Source organism: Semicossyphus pulcher, unplaced genomic scaffold (assembly GCF_022749685.1).
Source record: "Semicossyphus pulcher isolate SPU_LCO1_2020_fin unplaced genomic scaffold, fSemPul1.0.p SCAF_19, whole genome shotgun sequence".
NCBI lineage: Eukaryota > Metazoa > Chordata > Actinopteri > Labriformes > Labridae > Semicossyphus > Semicossyphus pulcher.
Window position 1 is genome coordinate 22,718,415 of NW_027211692.1, and position 24,670 is coordinate 22,743,084.

General features: G+C 39.1%; 1 protein-coding gene across 1 annotated transcript in view; it reads right to left on the reverse strand.

Moving 5' to 3' along the window:
- The window catches only part of rap1gap2a (RAP1 GTPase activating protein 2a), a 59,234-nt gene extending 44,943 nt beyond the window's left edge, over positions 1-14,291 (reverse strand). The window contains exons 1-2 of the mRNA XM_069667984.1: positions 13,932-14,291; positions 10,649-10,684 (exon numbers count right to left, since the gene is read on the reverse strand). Of these exons, the coding sequence (XP_069524085.1) occupies positions 10,649-10,684; positions 13,932-13,975 (80 nt within the window). The 5' untranslated portion in view covers positions 13,976-14,291. The remainder of the gene's footprint in view (positions 1-10,648; positions 10,685-13,931) is intronic.
- Between the last annotated feature and the right edge of the window lie 10,379 nt (positions 14,292-24,670).

Genomic DNA, 24,670 nt, shown 5'->3' on the forward strand with positions numbered 1-24,670 from the left:
CATGGGGAATATGGGAAAAAAGAAGTAGAAGAAAACAAATGAGGAAGTAAGACTGAGTGAGGATATAAAAAACATACAATAAACCAGAAGGAAATAAGCGGGAGCGAGAAAATGCGAGAGATCACAGGCTAGAGATGGAGCAGAGAAATGAGATGTAAGTGGTGCAGGGTGATATATCTGTTCCTTTTGTGAGCACTGATTACAGTGTCAAATCACAGACGGTCCTTTGTTAAAGACTGATCACACTGGCCTTGGCTGGCCCTCGTCTCCCTGTTGTCATTTGAACGCGAAACAAATGTCATCAGATAATTATTTTAACTCTGGGCTATTTGCAGCATGATTGTTTTTCTTTTCTTGTGATGTGTTGGCAGATTGGCTTTGGGCAAAATCCTGCCTCTCTTTCTCTCAAGCACATTAATAAGTAGTTCTGACGATGGTATGTATTCAGGTTGTCACCAATCAATGAAATCACTGCAAATGGTGAGTCTAAGTTTTTAGGACAGACTAATAGACAGACTATGTGTCCTGCTGCACCTATTTCTTCTCATGTACAGGTCTTACCTGAGGTGGATGAAGAAGTACTGATATGGCATGATGTGGCAGTGGTCAGGGGCAATGGATGGGTCCAACAAAATTGGACTTGAGTCTCGTATGAAACAAAAAGTCAGCTTTGAGTTATTAAAGTGTTGTTTCACAACTCCTTTAATCTGCTCCACAGACATGCACACCTTTCCCTCTGCATAATGCTGATTGCTGTGGTTGGCGACGTTCTATCGGACAGTGTACACCAGTGCATCTGCTTCCATCATGTTGACAAAGCTGATGTGGACAGTTGTTTGCTCAGTGATATGTACGAGGTCAGGGGGCTTAATAGAGTGCAAATAATCTGCCAACATGTTTTCTATGATTAATTCATCAAAATAAACGCAGTATTTTGACAGCACGAGTTAGAAAAAATGACCCTAAACAGTCCTAACAGATTCTATAGGAAACCTTGTAATTAACAATATACTGTAAGAATGCATCCTTGTGCGTTTCTATAAGAGACAAAAATGGGGCCTAGCAAGCGTGATATTGGAGGACCTTGTTGTTGTTGTTGTTGGTGTTGATCCAAAAGATAACGTACAAAAAAAATGTGCATAACTTTCTATTAGATATCATTGTAATTGCTGTATGACAGAACATTGATTATATTAGTTTGTTTTGTTACGGGTTATGTAAAAAATATACAATAATATAAATAAATATAACATCAACAAAAATAAATACTAGCATATCCACTGATTCTACTGATACTACCATACTGATATCTGTCAGAATTAATTATTTATTCATTTTGATTATTGTATGCATACTTTGTTATATCAACATTCTGCACAGACAGTTGTGACTGGTGCATATCTCACTGTAAACGATTTTCATCTTCTTTACCATGTTATTACATTTTTAAGGTGTAAAATGCAAAGATCTATAAACTCAAGCCTTTGTCTTTGAAGCTGTTAGCTTAAACATTTAAGCCAAGCAGGCAAGGACAAACTGCCCGAGAGAGACACGGCCTTCACTGCCTCAGATGCATTTACAAAATGGTCGACTAAGAGGAAAAGTGTGTGTGAGCTTTTGTGAGTGTGCATGCTGATAAAACACAGAGATGAATAGAAGCCAAATGCAGCTTTTATAGAGATTTTACCCTTAATTCCACTTTGGGCCGGCAATAAGAGCAAGGTGAGACAAAGAGAAAACATTTTTGGTCCTCAGACATGGACAATTACAGACACGGTTGCAGTGTGAGAGATAAGAAATTGATAGCATGATAGAAAGCAAACTCTATGTTCTTTCATCAGCTTTCATGCGCTTGTTTGCAAATCTCATATAGGGTCACAGACAAGGCAACCATGCACTCAATCTGGCTCTCAGTCTTCTTTCCTTCATCCTGGCCTCCACGTCTCTCTTCCTCTGCCCCCTTTCCTGCTTATTTCACACAAGAAAAAAAATCTTGTTTTTATATATAAGCCTCTTCTCTCCTTTTAGATGAACATCTCTGCAGTGAGGGGTTTACTGTGCCAGGAAGGAAAATACTTTTCTTCTTCTCTCCTTTCTGTCTGTCCAATCACATCAAAGGATCTGTCTTTCCTGGTCTATTATAGTCTCCTTGCTCCCTTCTTGAAAGTCTCTCCCCACCCCTTTATTTCCTTAACTCTGTACAGCATGCATGTAGCTTAAGCACAATAATCCTGAGAGGTAAATAAATAATTGTGCATTTGTTTGGATCTATTTCCAGGGACGGATAAATACACATGTTAGTGTTAGTGTGTTAGTGAGCGGGGCAACACAGTGGAGCTCTATGGCACAGAGGAATAAGATATATCAGGCAAGATATTACTAGTTCATAGTTATAGTATTTTTTTTTTTTTTTTTTTTACAAGATGTTATATTGGATTATTATGATATATTTCACCATTATAAAGTAGACATGAATGCAACTTTAAATCCCTTTACTGTGATAAATAATGCACTACTACTACTACTAATAATCATAATAATAATAATAATAATAATAATAATAATAAACTGGTGCAAATATTTTTATCTTGTTGTACTGATGCGTGTGCAACTGTAGGATTAGGTTTGCAGAATCCATCCCTGTATATCTTTTCCCTCACAGACAGTCACTGAGGGCTGAAGAGATGAAGACGTTCACAGAACAAGAACAGGTACATCTTCAGATCCTCTCACCTTCCATTCGTCTCAACTCCTACGTCCCCCGTGGATATAGATGTGCATGAAGGTGGGCGTGCGTGCAACTGTGCATGGCTGAATGCAGAAGTGAACATTTGCGTGCTGTTTACCTGTTCTCCACAGCTTGCCGCTCAGGGAGCACTCTGCCTTTAAATAGGTGAGGGTCTGTTTTATGAGCCCTTAACAGCCAGCACTCAGTCCAGATGGTGCGCTTATCAGCTAGTCTGAGTGTGTGAGTGTGTGTGAGTGTCACAGCTGAAGGCAACAAGTAAATATTTGTCGAAAGCAAAGAGGCAGCTGGTCGTCTGGGGGACTTAAGAATAACAAGACTTGTGCTTAACAAGCAGAGCACACACACACAGGGACACTAGTGGCAACACATATTTTAGGGATCAAGAGAGAAGAGAGAGACAAGAGAGAAGATGAGATGGAAATGACTATAGTATTTTTTTTTTTTTGGCCTTAAGCTAGTATTTATCTCTTGTCAGATCATTTTGCCAAAAATTAAATTAAATTTAAAGCTTCAAAATGGCATAAAAGAACATAGTGACTGCTGTGGATATGGTACAGAAATATGTCCCAGATGTTTTCAGCTGTAGATCCAAAAGGTAAGTTATGATACTTTTGTATAAAATGTTCTAATTAAACCAATTCAACACCAACACATTCAAAATGAATCAATTAAATGACTGCATGCATGTGATAGTTTGCCTTAGTACTACAGAGCTTTATTGTTTCATTCAGCTGCACCATTGATTTTTGATTTACTCTTACAGCTCTCATTGAGTTTTTTCTAGGAGCAACAGAAAGAAAGTTAAAATAAAAAACACTGTACCCTTCCTGCTCAGACACAGTTAGCATCTAGCTGGTGATCACAGTTAGACAATCTTTTACATTAAGGAGTCGGTTGAGAGCAAAACAGTGACAAAAGAAGACTCCATCTTGGACATACAAGGGGTCGCCAGAAATGCGACTCCAAATGAAAGCTAATGTAGCTCCATATCTGCGCATGTGTAAACAAACAACTCCAACAACTTTGCTGTAACTATAAAGGTAACAATAAATCAATGTTTCCATGAGGTCAAGAGAGAGAACAAGACTGTGTTTAGAAGTTAGCAGCAATCACTTTGTACAGTCTCAGAGGTCCTGTCTTCATCTTTGCCAAGTGTGAGAATCAATCAGTTTGTTTCTGATGAGACACCAGGACATAACCAAATGTTTTTATTTTGAAGGAGCCTCCTGTGTTTCATTGTGTTCATTATTTGTGCTAAAATGAGCTCAAAGCATCTTTCTTATGAGAGTAAAAAGACACAACATTGAAACCTTCTTATGTTACTTTAGGTTAGACAGTAGACGAACATGGATGCTCAATTACTACTGCATATTGTAACACTATTGCTTATAAGGTTTTTCATTATATAACCCCATTTAAATAGTCTTCAAATGATGCCAACAGTTAAAATGATTTATCGTCTGTCATTAAAACCATACCATCCATTATCTTTAATCTTTCTGCTGAATACCGTAACTCAGTCAAGCGTCCACCCCTCAACAGTAACATCAGATTTAACCTTGTTCTTGACAGAAGCTCCTGTCCCTACCTTGGTGTTGGCTAGCAACAGCCACTTGATCTTCCTTAATAAATCTACCGTGCTTGCTATAGCCATAAATCTATAAAAATCTTGTTATTTTCCTTTGATAAAATAATTAAATGAAAATCTCTCGCCCTCTAGACAGACGGTTTGCAGTTATTTATTCAAGAGAGTACATATTGTAGGTGTCATATTACCATTCACATTATGCTGTCCCTTATGTATCTTATCCACTTTCCTTTGTACACACACACACACACACACACACACACACACACACACACACACACACACACACACACACACACACACACACACACACACACACACACACACACACACTGATTCTAGATCAATGGGGGAAAATGCAGTGTGGTTGCTATGGGCACCCATAAGCATCCCAAGAAAGATTATCTTTCCAATGGTCATGTTTGATGCACTGGCAATTTAGTCTGGCTGAAAGACGAGACAACTAGGGCCTATCACCATGGTAATGAACCATAGTGGACCATCCCAGTTTTGGTTGCCATGACGACAGCCTTGGCTCCCTATAGGCTGCTATCCACAGTATGGCTGAAAAACACAATTCACTTATCTGGCAGTGGTAATCTATTGACATAAGCCTACTTGGTTTCAGGTGTTGTATGTCAGGTGACATTTATATGGCATCTTTTTTATGTGTAATAGATAACGATTTATTTGTATAACTCATTATCTATAAAAAAAAAAAAAATCTTTGAAGTATATTCTCACTGAAACAATTTGAATTATCTTGGATGAACTGGTAGATAATTAAAACAATGAGTGTAAATTGGTTTCACAATGAATAAAGACCATGTAGAGCTGTTCCCAATACCAGCTTCAACAGGTAGTCATGTTAACAGGTGGGTCAGAGCTTGACACATGCATGAAAACAGAGAAACTGCTCACTCTAGTGACCATTTTTCAGCACTTCAGGTGTTTTCAGTCCACTGATTTCTCCCTCTGAGTGATACTGTCTGACACATGGCATTAGCTCCCTCTTGTGGAGAAATCAGAAAACTCCAGGCAATGCGTATACTACTTTTCCAGCCGAGAGAAGACCTGAGTGCATGAAGTAAATACATAATCAGAAACCGGTAAAACACTAATCTAGAAACAGTTGATATGAGAGCTCTTTTGGATTAATGCAGATATAGTTGCATGGCTATTATCAAGTGTAATCTGAAAATGTACCTCAAGTCCCATTGCATTAAAAATAGTAACCAAAATAACTTGGTCTTTTATTAAATAAAAATGCTGCAATAAATCATATAATATTCTGCAGTTTTACTTTGTTGAAATTGTATGTGTGAGAGAAGAGGATGTTGCACTTCCTCTCTTGAGCTCTTGAGGATGGGTGGAGTTCCACACATCCACAACTCACATTGTTACATGTATCTTGTGGTCTTGGTTTCTATACCGGTTTCTCACACACTCCTGCAGCCACTCATAGGTGGGAAACTAACTCGAGATGCTACGAGGAGGGAGTGGCGCCAAACTCTGGTTAACCCATGCTGATAATTATAGTCTGAGCAGCTGTGTTTGAGATAAAAACAGACTGAACATTTTTCCATCATTACTGATCTTTTCCTTTCTCTTTGCAGGCCTATATTAGATTACGTGGGAGACTGTAACTGTGTACACTATCAACAAATGTGCCCAATAAGCTGAACACAATAAAGCTAACAGCTCATTAAGCTTGTATACAGCCTCCTGTGACTAATCATTGCTTCCTTGAGCTATAGAGCAAAGTCTTGAGCTTTAATTAGCCATGACCTAGTAAAGGTAAATATGATATCAGCAGACATTTATTTTCATGTTTGTTCTGCAGTGTTCACCACTAACAATCATCCCCTGCAAAATACAAGGTGCACCAGGAGATAGGGAAAATGCCAGGCTCCAGAAATAGCAGCTCTCCATTTGCTCTTTTCCATGATGCTGGCAGACAGATAACATTTACACTCGGCCACCAAAATCTAGGCTACACAACTATAAGGGGAAGGCACTTTTCTCAAGAAAAAGGCAATTCCTCTTATCATGCTCAAATTTTTTTAAAGAGCTCTTTCACATTACTCCTTTTGTTAATGTCTGCATTCATTGTTCAACCTCGGCCTCATTCTTGTCACACAACACTCAGATGGACAAAAAAAGGGACATATTGGTATTCATCCAATTACAGTACAAAATAATTTAAACCAAACAAACCATTACGTACACTTACACAGTCCAAAAACGAATCTCAAGACTAAGAAGTGGTGAAGGTAAAAAGGTATATTAAACGCTATATATTCAATGGGAGGCCTGGCTGCAGCTTTATAATTGCAAAGTGCAGAGGAGAACACCACAGGTGCCTGTGGATCCGCATCACAGCACTGCAGGCAGCATGTCTGAGCGGACGATGCTCTCAGATGTAAGCAGCTGCTCTGTTTGATTTGAGCAGAGAAAGGCAGAGGTAAGGAGAAGAGCATAAGACTGAGAAGGAGGGTCCAAGGAGGATGGAAATACTGCATGACAACTATTAATGTCTAATGAGTTGCAGCTGACTGCAGACTCTTTCTCTCTTACACACACACGGATGTTAATAACAGAAGGGTAGAGAGGCAGCAGTGGAAATGGCACTGGAAATCTACCTAAAGTCATCATAAAGCAGTAAATGATACAAGACATAGCACATTTTGCACACTGTAAAGCAGCTCTACTTATATATATCTGGACTTTATACGTATCCTCCTCTCATGAAACAGGATCATCTGTATCCGAGGTTGTGATGATCAATGTTGACTGAGGAGTTTTATGACTCGAACTATCAAATTTCCTGAAAAACACATACAACAAACAGCAAAAAACTCCTGCTCTTATCCATCCTGCTTTACTTTACTGACTCATTTCAGTAATCTCTTGTTCTCCCTAATCTGTAACTTCAACAATAAAGCTACTCCTCCTGGGTTCCACATGTATTTACAATGCTCAACAAAAAAACACAATAACTAAGAATCATGTCTATAAAAAAGATCTATTTCATATAATCGCAACTTAAAAATAAGCAACTAATTATACCCACATTTATAAAGCATGTATATCTTAGAGGAGCAAAAACACTTCTTTAAGTAGCCCCTCAATTTTTTGTGTAAATGAATATTAAACAATTTAATAAACAATGCACTATGCATAAAAAGGTTTCGAAAAGGTAAATCCCATTAACATACAGTATATTCCAATACTCTTCCAGACGTATTTAACATTAAAGTAACTACATTTATATACCATTGATTCTTTATGGTCAATGGAATTTTACATTTCAGTATGTAGAATGTAGTAGGTAGGATTTTGTGAACATGTATCTTATATTGATTCACAATGTAAATAATAAATTGATCTCAGCAAACCTTACACTATCCAAATCTCATCTCCAGATGGACTGCAGGTTTGATGTAATAAGGAGATGATAGAAGCAAAAAGATAAAGACCAACTATAATAATAATTCCAATTATATAGAAAAATAAGACAGGCAGCAATTACTCACCACAGTTTGCGAGGCATCGTCAAAGTCTACATAGAATATGATCAGGTTCAACCTCTCAGTCCCTCTCTTTCTCTCTCTTTCTCTCTCGCTCTCTCTTTTCATCCTTTCTCTCCTTTATTATCCCTGTTTGTCCACTTATAATATTCATTCACCCTCACGACCACTTCAAGACAAAACCCATAAAACAGATGCATGTGTTTGCTCTCACACACACTCCTGGCTTCAAGGACACACAGGGTTTGATTATGCAGTTATTAATGAGGAGTTGTGTGTTCGGTGAAGGCGGTGAGATCTCTTTGTGGTAACCATGAGCAGGGGAGAGGCACTGAAGATTAATGACAGGAGGAGAGAGGGGAGAAAAAGAGAGAGAAAGTTTGCACGAGGGAGGAATAAAAAGCACACTATGAACTAAGGGCAGGCCAGACAAAATAAAATCCTCACACCTGCTGCCCTGCAGCTGCAAACTTTGAAGTGAGACAACCATCTGATGTTTTTGTTCCCCTGGCCTTCTGCCTCCTTTGTTCACCTTTTCCTTTTGTGATCTCCTCCTCCTTTCTGGGATTTTTTCTTTCATAATCTTTTTGGCTGGTAATGTTTTGCTTTGACTCTAATTTAATGTTGTTTTTTTTTCATTAGATATGGACAGTAAAATAAAACAGTTTCAATACACATTACAATTAATCCCACGTGACCCTGTTTGCATGTCAAGCGTCTCCACATGTAAATCCACAACAAGGATTCACTTCTCCATCTGTCTGTCACATCTGTCACTAATTGGAAGCCAGTATAAGTTTAAGTTGACACATATCAATCCTTTCTATCCTGCAGAGCGTCATCCTGATCCTCTCTGTCTTAACTGCTTGTCTGTGCCCTGTTTTTATTAATGTAACAGCTGGATTCAACACACTCACACACTCGCACACACACACACACACACAATTAGTGCTATACAGTGTCTAGACAGAAGGTCACGACACACTTGTTCATATTCAGAGCCACTCCAGAGCAAAGGGTCTAATGACACCTGGCAAGAGACTGAGGGAGACATTGTGTGTGTGTGTGTGTGTGTGTGTGTTGTGACAGTGGACTGACCAACGCCCATGAAAAAATTTTAAGTCAAGGCTTCTAGTCACCAAATTTTCTTTAAATACTTAAAGCAATCCAAAACAAAGTCTTGCGTGTATCGGCATTGCCACATTATGGCAAATATAGACAGCCTGAGGTATGACAAAAGGTAGCTAGAGATGAGGACAGTACATAATGCAACACAGGAGGTTTGAACTTGTTCAGAGAGTGAATCTTCTTTTCATTGAATCGCCTTAAAAGGAAGTGACAGACAAAGGGCAGTGCTCTACACAAAAAAACACACTGAAGCCCCTCACTTCTCATTACTATGACAACCTCCACGAGTCCACACCTTATATCCTCAGAAAACACCGCATGAAGCATGCACACAACTGAGCAAATGATATCCCCAATACTCCTTGCCCTTCAGTCCAGAATGCATTTGACGAAGGATTCAAACTATCATTACACAATGGGATTTTCACTTCAAAATTAATGTTTTTTTCTTAACTCGCACAACCCAGTCATGGAAATCCAAATCTGTCAAACCTCCACTGTTATGTCTGCCTTTACAGCTATGAGTTTTAAAGGAAGCTCATAATTATCCGCTGAACACTGTCAATTTTTGTTTCCACAACACAGCCAAAGTGACAGGGAACACTGGCATCTGTCCAATTGATCAAACATTAGTAGTGGAGCAACACGAGGCAGTTATTAAACAGTTTACTATGGCAATGATTGTGATAATAGTAACTGGTCAGAGCTGACTTGTGTTAAATGTAATGTAAACTATCCTGCAGAAACTGTGCTTAGACCACTGAGACTTTTGTGTAAAGTGGGTAGCCACACAGGGCCAACTGACCATCTCCACATCTGAGGCCAGTGTGTCAATAAAGGATAAATAAAGACAAGAGCTTATGCCTTACACATTTATCAGTGAGCCTGTGAGAGAACCAGTAACCTATGCAAACAAAGAAAGTCCCCAGTTAGGCCTGATGGGATCCATCTGTAGCCTTGAACAACTTCAATAACAGGAATAAAATGTCCAGGACATCTATGGGTTAGGGTTAGGGATTGATAAACAGACGTGTCTGTCCTGGTTCAATTGTGAGGAAAATCCCCCAAAACAACCTGCTGTGAGTGCAACAAAGCACAAATGATTTCTTTCTGAAATGAAGGAGTTGTTTGGAAATTTCACTGTGGTAGTCTAATACTCATACAGTAAGCCTTTAACATTGCAGCCACGGTAACCCAGTGCAACTGGCCATCTCCACTGGAGCAGAAAGAAGTTAAGTGTCTTGCCCACGGGTTCGGCCGAACATGACTTTAGATGCATTGCTCACCTGACAGAGGGTGCCTGTAAAGTGTAAACAGGGAAGCTATGAAGCAGTACATTAAAACTGCTCAAGAAAGGGACAGTTTTTCTGTGTGTTGACTATGATTGCAGTGGATGTATTTTATTGTGTACTGCTAAAGTAAAATGTAAATAGACTTTGGATTGGATTGATTATTGAGGCGTTAAACATATTCGATCAGCGTAATGGATATCAGTAGAAGCTGTGCTTTAATGTAGCATATACACAATGGGGCCAAAGTGGCAGCCTCAGTCAGTGGTAAACTGTTACAAATCAGCACTTCCCAGGAATTTCTCCACTAGCACATTTCAAACAAAGATTGAGATACGTTTGAAAATTTAAATGGAGAACTTACCGAGCTTTCAGTGAAGACAAAGTGGACTTGTCAATCCTGGAGAAGAAGCAGGGGAGAACAAAGAAATGTTATTGATCACGTTAAACTAGACATGAACACCTTAAGACATGCAAATCAAAACGGTGGGGCGCCGGTTTGGCTCAGTGGTTAAATCGGTGACCATATACAAAGGCCCCGAGTTCAACTCCCGCCCATGGCTCTTTGCTGCATGTCATTCCCACTCTCTCTCCCCCATCTCTGCCACTATCCACTGTCCTCTCTCTAAAAAAAAAAAAAATCAAAATGGTGTAACCAACATATTTCTGTTGTGACAGCCAAATTAAATTTGCTTGTATCAAAAAAATATTTAATTACAGCATAAGCACAGTTAATGTGTACAGTAAAGATCAGTGTGAGTGTACAGTCACGGTCAGAGAGTGGAGTATGCATGTTAGGTCTGTACAAGCTGGTCAGACTGGTATGAGAGGTCTCAGTGTTTACTCGTGATTTATGCTTCACTACATACTGTTCACACTAAAAACATGGAAATCAAAACATGTAACATGAACAACCTTCCAGTTCAGTTGCTATTTACAGCTACTAATACAGGAGATCTGTATGCTCTGTGAGGCCTCAGTTGGAAAACTGTACATTTTCATATATTTGAGGGTTTTATCTGTTGGCAGTCGGGTGTTTGGGTGCATGTTCAGTGCTTGTTTTACAGCATTCTCACATGCCTCTCTAAGGAAGATGTGATGACGTTGATACTTTAATCCCATTACTTTTGAGACTGAACCATGCAGAACAGTGCCCTATCTTTTTCATGTAATTACACGCACTCATAACAGACATACATACACACAGTGTACGCAGTGCATACTATTTTTACCCAACCTGGATGTTTTAAATATCATTTGAATTTTTTTCGAGGGCTTTTGAATGGTATGAACAACATTGTGAATTTCAACAGCATGAACAGAGGCAATGACGCTGAGCAGAGAGACCTGAGGTGCTGTTGTTCTTCATCTTAATAACGAGATATGTCAAGATAACAGATTCATTATGAGCGGCAGCAAGTAAAGTAGTTTCAGCTGGTGAATTGACTAGTTTAAAGTTTGCATATTGCTTTATTAGAGAAGCAGAAACAGACATATATTTCAATTTGATAAACAGAAAAAATTCCAGTTGATATGTCACAATTTTTAGCTTTTTCATCTCAGTGTTGTGGTATCTGAACTTGTTAAATGTTGGCATCTTCCACTGAGCTGTAGTCTGTGCTGGATTTTACCACAAGCAGTTACACTCCTCACCCTATGCCTGAATCAACTAATAGACTATGTGTGCTTGTTACTCGCATTTGGGGATAATTGTGTCTCAAGACAGCACAGGATATATTTGTGATAAATGCTCACAAATGGTCTGCACGCTCAAAGTCAGTTCTAAGTTTCAGGTTCAGTTCTAAATTAAAAATATATATATATATATATATATATATATATATATTTCCCCTCAGGGATTAATTCTAGACCATGACATCACAAAGTGCAATGACTAGGATGTAATATAAGGACATGTAATTAATGAAGTATGTCTTCTTGTTCTTCTTCTTCTTAACTGTGGCACTGCATTCACATGTATCTTTGAGGCAATGCACAAATGGCTCCCCATTTTAACTAGCCATTAATGCATCCATAAGTGTGTATGTCCATATCCAAAAACAGAAACATGTTCAAATTTACAAAGAAACTTGAAAGTGTGATTATTTAAAGCTTCAGATGAAAAGTGTTATAATGGTATTCAACAAGACTACATAGCTAATGCCGTTCTTAGCTTCCAGTAGCTGCATGGTTCATAGCATCTCACATTAAAAAAAAATAAAAAATTGCTTGCACTCTGATTCTTAATAAATGACCGTTCAGAAAAGGTCAAGATTACAGCACAATGTTGGTGGATTACCAGCATGCTATGGTTTAGCACTTTCTTCTCGCATAAAATCTTTGAGGAAAGGAAGATAGGTCGTGTCGTACTGTGTCCTAGTCCTGTCTTTTCTGCATGCTGCATTTCATTTCACTGTATTTACTTTCAATTCAATTGTGTGTGCAGAACTAATGCAAAATTGGAAAAGGTCCTGCTGACCATTAAGACATTAAAGCAAACTAAAATTCTGACAATCAGGTGAAATAATTGCTCACTTTGAGTGCAGCTTCCCCTAATTTAAGAATTGTATGAAATAACTCATTCTTAGCAATTCTTGAAGAAAAAAAGTAATCTGTGTTTGGAAACAATCGTACACAATTGACAAGATTTTTCATAACTTGAGGGAGATTTGGTCTCCAAAAAAAGACTTCTATGAAGAGTCCTCTGCTGGTTGACAGTCATAAGGCTTTATTCAATTTGAGGTCATAATCATCTTCTCTTTCATTTTTGCACTTAGGCTGTGTCTGATGACGCTTTTGTCTCCAATAGCGCAACATTCAAATGTGTTGCTGAGCTGTCAAGAAATTTCTTATGGCACTCCAGTTATGTTTGGCGAATCAAAGGAGACAGTCACAAAGTTATTGTCAAAATCAAAGCAGCAGCACCTGAAATATCCTTTTAGTCCATAAAGCTAAAAAAAACACTTGATTCATGACTTCTCTCAGAAATCACCAGTTTTTATGAATAATATCTGATCTGAAATGGGATTTGCTGCTGCTTCAGCTCTCTCAGTTTCAGACTGTTTAAGCCTGGCTGGCCGTAAAGGCTGCCTCAGCCCAGCTGTGAAGGTTAAGTGTTCTGAAGTGTCAGGAGGGCAACCAGCAGGGGTGCCAGCACAAAAACAGTCAATCTGAGTGTGTCAGCGCATTCAGCATTAAATGGGCTCTCTGACAGCTTCTTCAGTGCTGCATCCTGGGAACTCTTGTCAGCCAATAGAGCAGGAGAACGTGAATGCAAAGAGCTGTGTCCACAGTCCCATAACAGGACAGCTTCACAACAGCAACAGACTTAAACAGCAGCCAGAGACAAAGAAGCCTGTTGATTGTAATCCCCTCCCTGAACAGAGACATCGCAGAGTGAAACTGTACATTCACACTCACACACACAAAGACTGTGGACTGAGGATCAGCCTCAGCTCTCCACTCATCCTTCCTTTTTAAAAAAAGTTATCATTTTAGCACCACACACACGCAAAACTAACACTTGCGCATCATTAACTAAAATAAATAAACACTCATTCACTATAATAATAATCTGCAAAATCATGAGCATGTGCTCACATAATGCAGACACACACATATTTGCATTCAATGACAAGGCAACATACCATCCGAATCCGCCAAATGACACGCTTCTTCTCCGCCTCAGCATTTTGACAGACTGAACTTCTCAGCAGTCTCTCTCGCTCTCAGCCTCCGTCCTCTGGGTAATACTCTGCTGTCAGGCTCTCTCGCTACACTGTGTATACTTGCACTTTGTGTCTCTCACTGACCCAATCTCCGTACCCCCCTCCCTTCCTCTCCCCCTCTCCCTCCTGCCTCTATTCTTCCTGTTTTTTCTCCTTTTGTTTCGTTCTCCTCTTCTTCGCTACCCACTTCCTGAGGGCTGTTGCTCTCTAACTTGCCACTTGACCGGCCAACTTCTTTCCTATAACGCTGCTTGCTCTTCGGCTTTCCCTGGCTGTAAAACAAATACACACCATCTGAAACACTGACACATACAGGTACACTGAGGTATAACTAATTTCAGTAGGAGGAGCAAGGGTGAGGAGGGACCTTACATCTGACCCTCCGTGCTTGTTTCCAACAATTGAAGTTAAACTTTACCGATTAAGGAGTAAAGAACATGCAATTAAAAGAAAAGGGATAAGTCGAGCAGCCATTCAGTCTGCAGTCTGTACATAGAAACATGATGTGACCAAAGGGAGTGTCCTTCCTGCATATATATAGTATGCAATTTACAGTTTTGAAAGGGGGCGGGAGCTATCCTATCTTAAGCTGTCCCTCTTTTGATAGATCAGATTGTGGTGATGGCATGTGACTACACATTCAAAGGTCACAGAAACCAGTAGTGATGTAACCTCAGCACTTTGCACGCCTCCTCACAATTGAATATGACCGACAAATGTATCTAACCCATCAAGCTGAAATCACACATTGGACTGAGAAACACATAACAATGTTGTCTCTGGCAGATACAATTTTGACAAAACAACTCTGAACAAACCCCATACAGGTGTATACAGGAGAGTATTTCTTATAATCTTCAATAATTATTTAAATTTCAGTTAAATTTTTTTTTTGTGAACACTTAATAAGCTAAATATTAAAGATAATCAAAACACTAAGTTCAGTCCTTCTACATTAAAGGGATGCAAAACTACCTAATTATTCAAGACCTGTGTCAGTTGATAATGTACGTTAGTGGTGTAAATTCCCCAAAATTAAAAAAAGGGAGCTCAAGACTTCTCTGACGAAGGGACAAGAGGTGTAGGTGCTATTTTTACATCCTGTGAAAATTGGAGTTCGAAAACATATTATAGGCATGATAACACAGAATTTAAAAAAAATGCCAAAGGAGGACAAACACGTATGAACCTTGTTAAAAGAGGTGAAATATATTATTAATATGCTCTCTCCTCGCTTGTGTCTAATGTTTCAACAGGCTTTTAGTCGATATCTCCACCATGCTGAGATTGCACTGATTAAAAGCAATAAAACGCTCCAGTGGCACACACACACACACACACACACACACACACAGTTTTGAAATTATTATTTGATTAAATAAAAAATTTGAAGAAAATGAATCATTCATGAAACTGTATTTTTAACACCTGTGATATTAGTGCAGACCTCACTCTCCCTCTAGTGGTTAAGAGATGTGGAAATTAAAGAACACCTTATAACCTCCCTGAAAGTCAGACTTGCCTCGCTTTTTGAAATCAACATTACGTCCTGTGTTGAATAAAGTTGGTGAATAAATGCTGCCATGTTGCTAATACTATTTGGTCACAGCAAGAATCTATCTTCAAGGCTACTACCTGCCAATAGAGCAGACCAACATAGCTTGTGGCTAGCTGGTTACAAAAGAAGCAGCTATTTTTCTTTAGAGTAGGTGGAGAGTGAAAATATGGCTAAAAAGAATAACAGTCACCAGGTGTCTAAAAACATGGCCTCAAATTAATGCTGCTCTGTATCTGGTAGATGTGTAAATGTGTCATATGTAAACTGTTTGATAACACGTCAGCCTTATCAACCTAAAAGGCAGCAATACATTATGTTACAATGTTACAATTTCATTTAGCAGACGCTTTTGTCCAAAGCGACATACATCTGAGAGTTAATACAACACAAGCAACACTCAAGACAGGAGGGAACGAAGTCAGTAAGTGCCAAAAAAACTGCTTCAAGTGCGATAGGACACCGGTGCATAGGGCGTTCTTTTCTTTTTTTTATGGTGTCAAGGTTTTTATAGCTGCAAAGCAAGTGTCCCAAGAGGCCAGAATATTATTTTTTGTATTAGTTTAAACTTTTTTTTTTTTCCATGGTGGGGAAATAAGCAGAAAACTGGACAAACTGTCCATGGCTTTCATTTGACTGCCAAGTTCATTATTTCTGCTATTGAACTTAGCTCAACTTTATTTATACAGCACCTTTCATACATACAAAAATGTAACCCAAAGTGCTTCACAAAAGAACAAACTGAAAAATAGAACAGAAATCAACAACAAGTACAAAAAGACTAGAACAAGACAGTATTAAAAACAATTTTTAAAATATATGAAAAATAATAATAATAATAATAATAATAATAATAAGAGAATTAATCACTTTGGTAAAACCAATAAAATCTTAGTAATAATCAATAAATTAAAAACAGTAAAAAGCTTAAGACAAAATAAATACCAGAGATAAAACTTTGTATAAAACTATGTTAAGATATACAGTAAATGTGTACAGTCAGCCAGACAGCACTTCCTTGGCCTTGTTGATTGGCCTCCGATTTACAACAGAGAATGTTTTCCTTGTTAAAAGATTTTTTATTAGGCCAATATGTAGGCACTTTTGTCCTCTTGATGCCCTTATTCTTTTGAGAAATAATACCTCAGCATGTTTAATTTCTAATCAACTCTTCAGACTATTATCACTTGAAAATGAGTTGTTTCAAAGTATGGGCTCTCTCTTCATGTCACTCCATTGTTTTGAGTGCCACAGCCACATTGTCCTAGACTGTGAAACTTTCACACCATCACCAATACATTTCTGTTACCATGGAAATGTTGGTGTGTTGGGTGATCACCAGGTCTTTCTTTTACAAAGAATATTTTTTGCCTTTTTACAGAATTTGATAGGACAGCTGAAGAAAGACAGGAAATATGGGGAGTAGAGAGTGGGGAAAATAATTGAACCTGCGATCAGTGCATCGAGGACTGTAGCCTCTGTATATGGTGCGCTGGCTCTACCAACTGAGCTAAACCAGCGCCCTGTTTCTTTCTATTGATACTTCCTGGAGCATGGCTTTTGAAGATGATTGGAGATGAGATATACTAAATAAAGTTTTGTTTAACTGATTTGCAGCTTATTCATGTTTTATACACACCGTGTATCCAAGTAGATATCTTTTATGTTTAATGGTGCAGAACTGATCGTCTGAAATCCTCCACTGAAATCCTCCACTTAGTAGCATCAGTCATATGATCTGAAAGTATCAAGACTAAAAGTAGAACTCATGCATCAGAATGGCATTTGGCCGAGTTGTATCATTGTTTTATTGATGTATATTGTGGTATTGTATTTTGGATTATTGTTAAGGGGGAGCTAACTTTTACTACAATATACACCGTGTGGATGTGCAAAGATGTGACTAATATAGAAGTTTTGCACTTCAATAGCAGAAAAAGAACAATAGAGTAATGTACTCAACGGATACTGAAGCTACTTGCAGTACTGATCGTCTGTTATACATAACCTCTTCTCATCAATGTAGGTTTTTTTTGTTGTTTCAGTCCCTCATCTCACACTCAATAGCTTTCTTCCTGTCATCCATTAGCGTAAGACTCCACAAGACACAGGATGTTTCCATCTGTATTACTTTACCTCTCCACCTCTCCCTTCTTCCATTTCTCACCTCACTCTGTAACAAGGTTTTTAGTCATTACATGGATTCCTAAGGAATGATATACGCTGAGACAGACGTGAGGGATCTTTCGCCTTCAGCTATCTCTCCTTCCCTCCATCCATCCCTCCCTCCTGGGTGTCTTATAGATTACTTAGTCACATGAGGTTTTCCAGGAGGGCTGCTGATTTAGATACTGAGCTGATGCTCTAATTCAATGGCTCCTGTGTCAGCCACATCCATCACTATCCTTTATAATGCACCGACAGGTAATCATATATACAAAGCAGAGATCCACCAAACTTTCAAGTTAATGACAGCTCACAATATTTCCAAATGCAGTTTGGCATTTCTTTTAATATACTTACCTGCATATTGATTGATAAAACCCACCAGTTTTCTGATTAGGAGAATTAGCTGAAAACTGTTTATGTCAAAAGTTAGGCTCTGCATTCAGAGGATGTCTGCACGAAGATTTAAGGTAGTAAATGAGTTAACCACAAACATAATCGTATATTCATTACATATATTCATTAATATGGTTCTAGTATTTTTCCCTTTTTTTGTATTGAGACAGGCATAGTAACTTAACTTATGACAGCATAGATCGGAACAGATTCATCATTTGTAGTTATGAAGCAAACAGATGTTGTAAACACTAAAATTTAAACCTAATATTTTAAGGGGGGGATTCATTGTTAAATAACAATTATGAACTGAATAAATTGTTAATATACGAAAGCACATTATATAGTATGTAGGCTAATCACATAAATATTGTGTGATGTTTTGAAAAGAGTAGTAACATATTTGTGCAGGACTTGTTTGAAAACAACACATGGACTTATTGAGATAATATGATTAAACAAAAATCATTGTAAGAAATTACATTTAGCAAAACCACAATAATACTCCATTGGAAGTAAAAGCCCTGAATTTAAAATCTTAAATGTACCATTTTTAAGACTAGTAACAGTGTGTGGCAGCTTCTAATATTGTTTTTCATTTTGTCATGCACATGTGTTTCAAACATATTCACTGATCTATAGGAGGTACACATAAGGAAACATTACAAGGCACCAGCAAATACTGGAAAGACGAAGACTGTCAAAACAGATGTTAACAAAGATGGTAATTCAATAAAAATAATGAGGTTTGCAAAAAAATATATAAGTCTCATCAGTAATGATCTGAAATGATCAAAACTAACAGTAGTAATCATGCATCAGAATGAGTTATAATGAGTTATTGATGTATATATTGTGGTATTGTATTTTAGATTATTGTGAAGGGGGAGCTAACTTTTACTATATATCCTCTCTGGATATAAGATGATTAATTGTGTATATCTGTAACACTTAATGTATTTAGATTGACAATCCATCGTCACTGCAAGTTTGTCAAAAAAAAAATTGTTTCCGAGATGGTCTTGCCTAACACAGATGTGACTAATATAGGAGCTTTGCTGTCACGATCTGTGGCTGCAGTGTCGGTGTTGTGTGTTTGTGCTTGTGATTGTCTACTTTCAGAGGTGCACCGGAGGGCTGGGCGGAGTTGCGGTCTCGGGAGTAATCACACCCACACGCACCTGCAGCAGGTTGATAATCAGCGCCTGGTTAAAAGCCCTGTTCCTCACGCTGTCTGCTGCCAGATGATTTCGTGAACCACACGCGGTATATGCCTCAGTCTTTCATAGTGTTTAGACCTTCTATAGTGCTCCTGTGTTTTTTCCCCTGTGCTACAACTAACTTCGTCCCGCTCTGTCTGCAGTGTCCTCCTGAGCACCGACCAACGTGCGACTCCGCTTCCGTGCCTCGAGCCCTCAGCACCTCTGCAGCACTCAACCTGCTCTGCGCTCCGCCGAGCAGCAACACACCTCGCAGCTCCTCAGCCCCGCTGCCACCAGCCACCTGCCCTGCGCTCCTCCGAGCGACAACACACCTCGCAGCTCTTCAGCCCCGCTGCTACCTGCTCTGCGCTCTTCCGAGCGGCAACCTGCCCTGCGCTTCCCCGAGCGGCAACACACCTCGCAGCTCCTCAGCAGCTTCAAGCCTCAATTTAACAGTAGCTTGTATCCAGTGGTGTTTAAATAAATACCTTGTTCATCCGACCCCAGCCTTGTGTCCGCTTTTGGGTTCAACCCGTTCCTACCGAGTGTAACATTTGCACTTCAATACCATCTACAAAAAAAGAACAATAGAGTATCTATTCAATAGATACTAAAGCTACTTGTACTTTCATTCTATTGTTACTGTCCCCTTAGCTGCAACCATGGTGGCTGTTTATCTACCTAGAGTAAAGTGTAAACAATGTAGATATACACTGTCTTTTCTTCTTCTACATGCCTTTGACTTGTTCCCACTTTTTATTTTCTTTTTTTTTCTTCTTTAATCTTCCCTTTCTTTCTTTCATATTCATCGAGCTATCACTCTTCACTGAACCTTCTTCATGTGTGCATTCACTCTTTACCCCCAGTAGTGATTCTCTCTGTTGGTGGATTTTAGTGAAACTGACAGCAAGCCCACCCATACACCCACTCCTCAGGATCACACACACAAACATGCACAAATGAGGGCACACATCCACACATAATCACAGACAACCACAGACAGAGACAGTATAGTAGTACATGCACTCATGTTGTAATGTGTGCGCATTCATGGGCACAAATTAACACATACACACTGCCCCTCTTCCACCCATGGTGCCTTCAGCATTACTCTTCCTCGTTGTTCACTGTTGCAGACGACAATGATCAGAGAAAAACAACCATTTACTTCACATACATCCCCTTTACTGCAGGCTGTAAAGCGCAACACACACGCACACACACAAACACACACCAGAGAACGCAATGAGAAACACCCACGGGGCAACTGCAAATGCTCAGCTGACACAAAAACAATTCAATCAGGTGCTCTCTATAATCATCGCAATTTCCTCAAACACTTTATTTCACACTTAAAGGGGGCACAAAAATACAAACACAAGTTGTGAATGTTTAAAGCAAATCCGTCATGTGTCACTGTATCAAAGTTTTCATTGATCTCATCCACAAAGGTGGGAGGAAATCCTGAGACCAATTAACTGAGGGGGAGAGACTGATTTGGTTTGGAATCAATTAGGCAAAATAAAACAGGAAAGGTATTACAGCAGCGAAGAGGAACAAAGGCTTGGAAAGGTATGCATAATGATCTACAATAGAGGATGAGATCCAATCAGAGATGAGGCTGTAAATTAGACTTAATGAGCAGGAGCTTATGTGACAGAGGAAGGCATGGAGGTGTAAGAGAGGAAGGAGGAATGACAGAAAGCGAGGAGGGTGGATTAATGAAAGATGGCTAATGAAGAGCTGAGGAAGCGGGAGGGAAGTGAGGAGAGGTGTGAGGACACAAGACAGGAGGATGACTGTACACTTCTTTCAGTGGTGCAGCCTTTAAAAAGACTACTTAAGTAAGGACAGAGGGAGTAGACAAAGACATGGGCATAATGAAAAAACACTGAAAGAGAGTTAAATTAATTGGTGTAAACAGATACACAGATAATTGTTTCATTAAAGGTGAAAAAGAATAACAGACAGGAAGAGGGCCGTCTTTTCTCTCCTGGGCAGATTTTCTGCTGCCCTTGCAGAAGTGTTTACACTGTTGGCATACAGTAAATCACCAAAGAATGCTACATGGACAGTTTGTGCATGTGCGTATTTGTGAGTAAGCTCGTAAACGTTCAAGTAACTGGGACAAATCCTGAGTTCACTCCATCTGAGAGGTACAGATTAGCCACCATCTATTTTGAGCTGGAATCAGCAGCAGATAGTACACATGGCTGCTGATTCTAGCTCAACATTGCAGAACTGTGGTTTGTCAAGCCTTTCAGTCTGGGACTGCTGTGTCAAGAGTAACTCCGAAGACTGAATTACTGAGGAGTAATTCTTAATTTCTCCTATTCTCTTGTAATTTGTTTTAATCTTGCCTTTTCTTTAGTTTGCTGTTTAAAAATAAACCAGGAATGTGTGTTGTTATAAATGGCTTTGTGTTTCTTTCATACATTGTCTTCATGTCTTACAGTATGTAAAGCACTTGCGTTGATATGATTATTATTTACACACATCAAAACCCGAATAAGTACTGTACTTCACAGTCAAAAATCACAGGCACATTCACACTACGTACGTCTGCGAACGGATGCCAGTTCTAAACAAGAGCTGCACATGAGCCTTTGTTGCTCATGCTGATAGTGAAAGAGTCAGAAGGTCAGTGAACTTAATGTAACAGATAATGGCTACCATTCCTGGTTATACCAGAATAAATAAGGCTCCAGCAGCAAAACCCCAGAGAAGGATTAAAAAAAGCATTATCTTGCTTGAAGATCAAAGTTTTTATTTCAACAAGTTATAATGTAATGTATAATTTTTAGAAAAAGTACATAGAACTGTTAAAGTCTGCCCAGAACAGAACAGAATGAAATAGAATAGAATTTCACTGCAGGGATATTTGAAGTATTGAATTTGTCAGGTGATACTTGTAGATCAGTACCTTCCTTTCTGTAAAGGATGTCATGAAAACCTTCATCTCTTGCAAGATGTCTTTAGAATGTTTAATGTCTGCTATTGTAACGCATGCAAAGCTTCCACTGGGAGAACAGACTCATGAATCAAATGACATCTCTCTCCCCCATTCCCCCATGCTACACTGCAAGCAGTAAGGAGAGGGGATGTTTGCTTACCCATATTACACACACTAAGCATGTACTGTATATGCACACTAACATGAATGAATGCCCACTGGCACACATACACACACACACACACACACACACACACACACACACACACACAGAGCGAGCGAGTGAGCGAGAGAGAGAGAGAGAGATTTTCTTCTCATAATAAAACCTAACAGAATTAAACACATTAAGAAATATTATTTTCCTTCCTGTTGCATGAACAGAGTGTCTTGAGTTGAATTTATAAAAATCCTAAGAAATGCTGTTCTTTCCCACCCACTCACATATGCAGAGACCTAACTACATGTCCCCACTCACCATCCCCCAAAAATCTATGGCACACATATATAAACACAACATAGTGCTATAAACATATTGTAGCCCCATAACCAGACATTGCAGCACTGCTGCAGAATTATTCAAAAGACAATTTGTGTGTCACAAGGCTTAAAATCTGGCTCTCTCACAGTAGGTACACATACATACACACACAAACACACAAACACACACACACACACACACACACACACACACACACACACACACACACACACACACACACACACACACACACACAGACAGCATGGAATACAAACAAATATTAGCAATACATTCCAAGTTTATTAAATTATAGACAGGAAAAAGAAGCCTGGAAATACCTTCACACTTCACTGGATTGTATGCATGTGTTATACCCAACCTGCAAATTAATAGTGGCTTCATACTCCAGCTGGAGAGTTCTCACACTCACTCTCTCTCTCTCTCTCTCTCTCTCTCTCTCTCTCTCTCTGTCGTGCTCTTCCCAACAGTCATTTCAGTTAGCTGTAGTCAGCAGCCAATAACAGCAGCAGTAATATCTCTGCTGTGTTTAAGCTCCATAGGAAACAAGTGTCAAACCCTTACCTTGGCTCTCCCTTACACGCTGGGTTGAACATCTCGCAGTAGATGGTGCAGCATTAGCAGAAGACCAGCTGCCAGAGCAGGAGAGGTTGAGTGTACGTGTATGAGAGAGAAAGAGAGAGAAGGAGGGGAGAGAGAGGGGAGAGGAGAGAGAGTGCATATAGGGGGAGGGTACAGCGATAAAGCGTAGGGTAGGGCAGAATTATGAGATGAGAGACAGCGAGAAACTGTGTGTAAGAATGGGAGATGGTGTTACCATGGAGAGGGCTACGCCTTAACTCCTTTAAAGCCTTTGAAGACCAAAGGGTAAAAAAGGAAAACAAGCTGAGAGAGAAAGTCAGGCTGGAAAAAGGGCAGATTTCTTTTGGCGAAGGCAGAAAACAGACAAAAGGATCAAAGGAGATTTTAATAGGAAATTAACGAAAACGAAGAGGGTGGATGGGTAAAGGCACATAAAGTTCAAAGATCATGACCACGGACAGGATTCAGCTCTCGACTCATCAAAAGTACCGAAAGCATCATGATGGTTTTAACACAGGTCAGAAACATAGACATAGTCCAATTTATGTCGCTGCGTACATAAAAAAAGTGACAATGGGGAAAAGGCAAACTGGGACAAATAAAACCTTCATTTTAAACCAAATATTTTACCAAAGAAAATTGCACCAACACAGCATCCTATGAAACTAGCCTAATGCACCCTGACTTTAGATAATCTCCAATAAATCCATATGCAGCATCTACCAAATAAATTTCAGCTTTCTTGTCCAATCATAGCACTTTGTTTAGAAGATCAAACTTTAGGTTCTTAGTTCAGGGTTTAAATAGTTCTCTATTTGGTAGGGTCTGTCCATCTGCATTAATATTAACAATTTATTTCATTCATGAGCTTCACATATCAAATAAACACCCTAAGTAGCACCACTGAATTAACAAGTGGTTTTATTGAAATTAAAATATAATTGTAAATTGGTTAGCGCTGTCGCCTCTCAGTTAGAAGGTTCCTGGTTCAAATCCCGGTTCAGACCTAGGGGGCCTTTCTTTATGAAGTCTGCATGTTCTCCCCGTGCTTGCGTGGGTTCTCTCCGGGTACTCCCACAGTCCAAAGACATGCTCGTTAGGTTCACTGGTGACTCTAAAATTGTGGGTGTTAATTGGTGACTCTAAAATTGTGAGTGTTAATTGGTGACTCTAAATTGCCTATAAGTGTATCAGATAGCAGCCACAGAGACCTGCTAGGCTAAGTACCTAAAGCAAGAGGTTAGCTTGGTTTTGTTTTTCTAAATCATTTAATTACGTGGAGGAACCGACTAAATAAAAAACATTAGT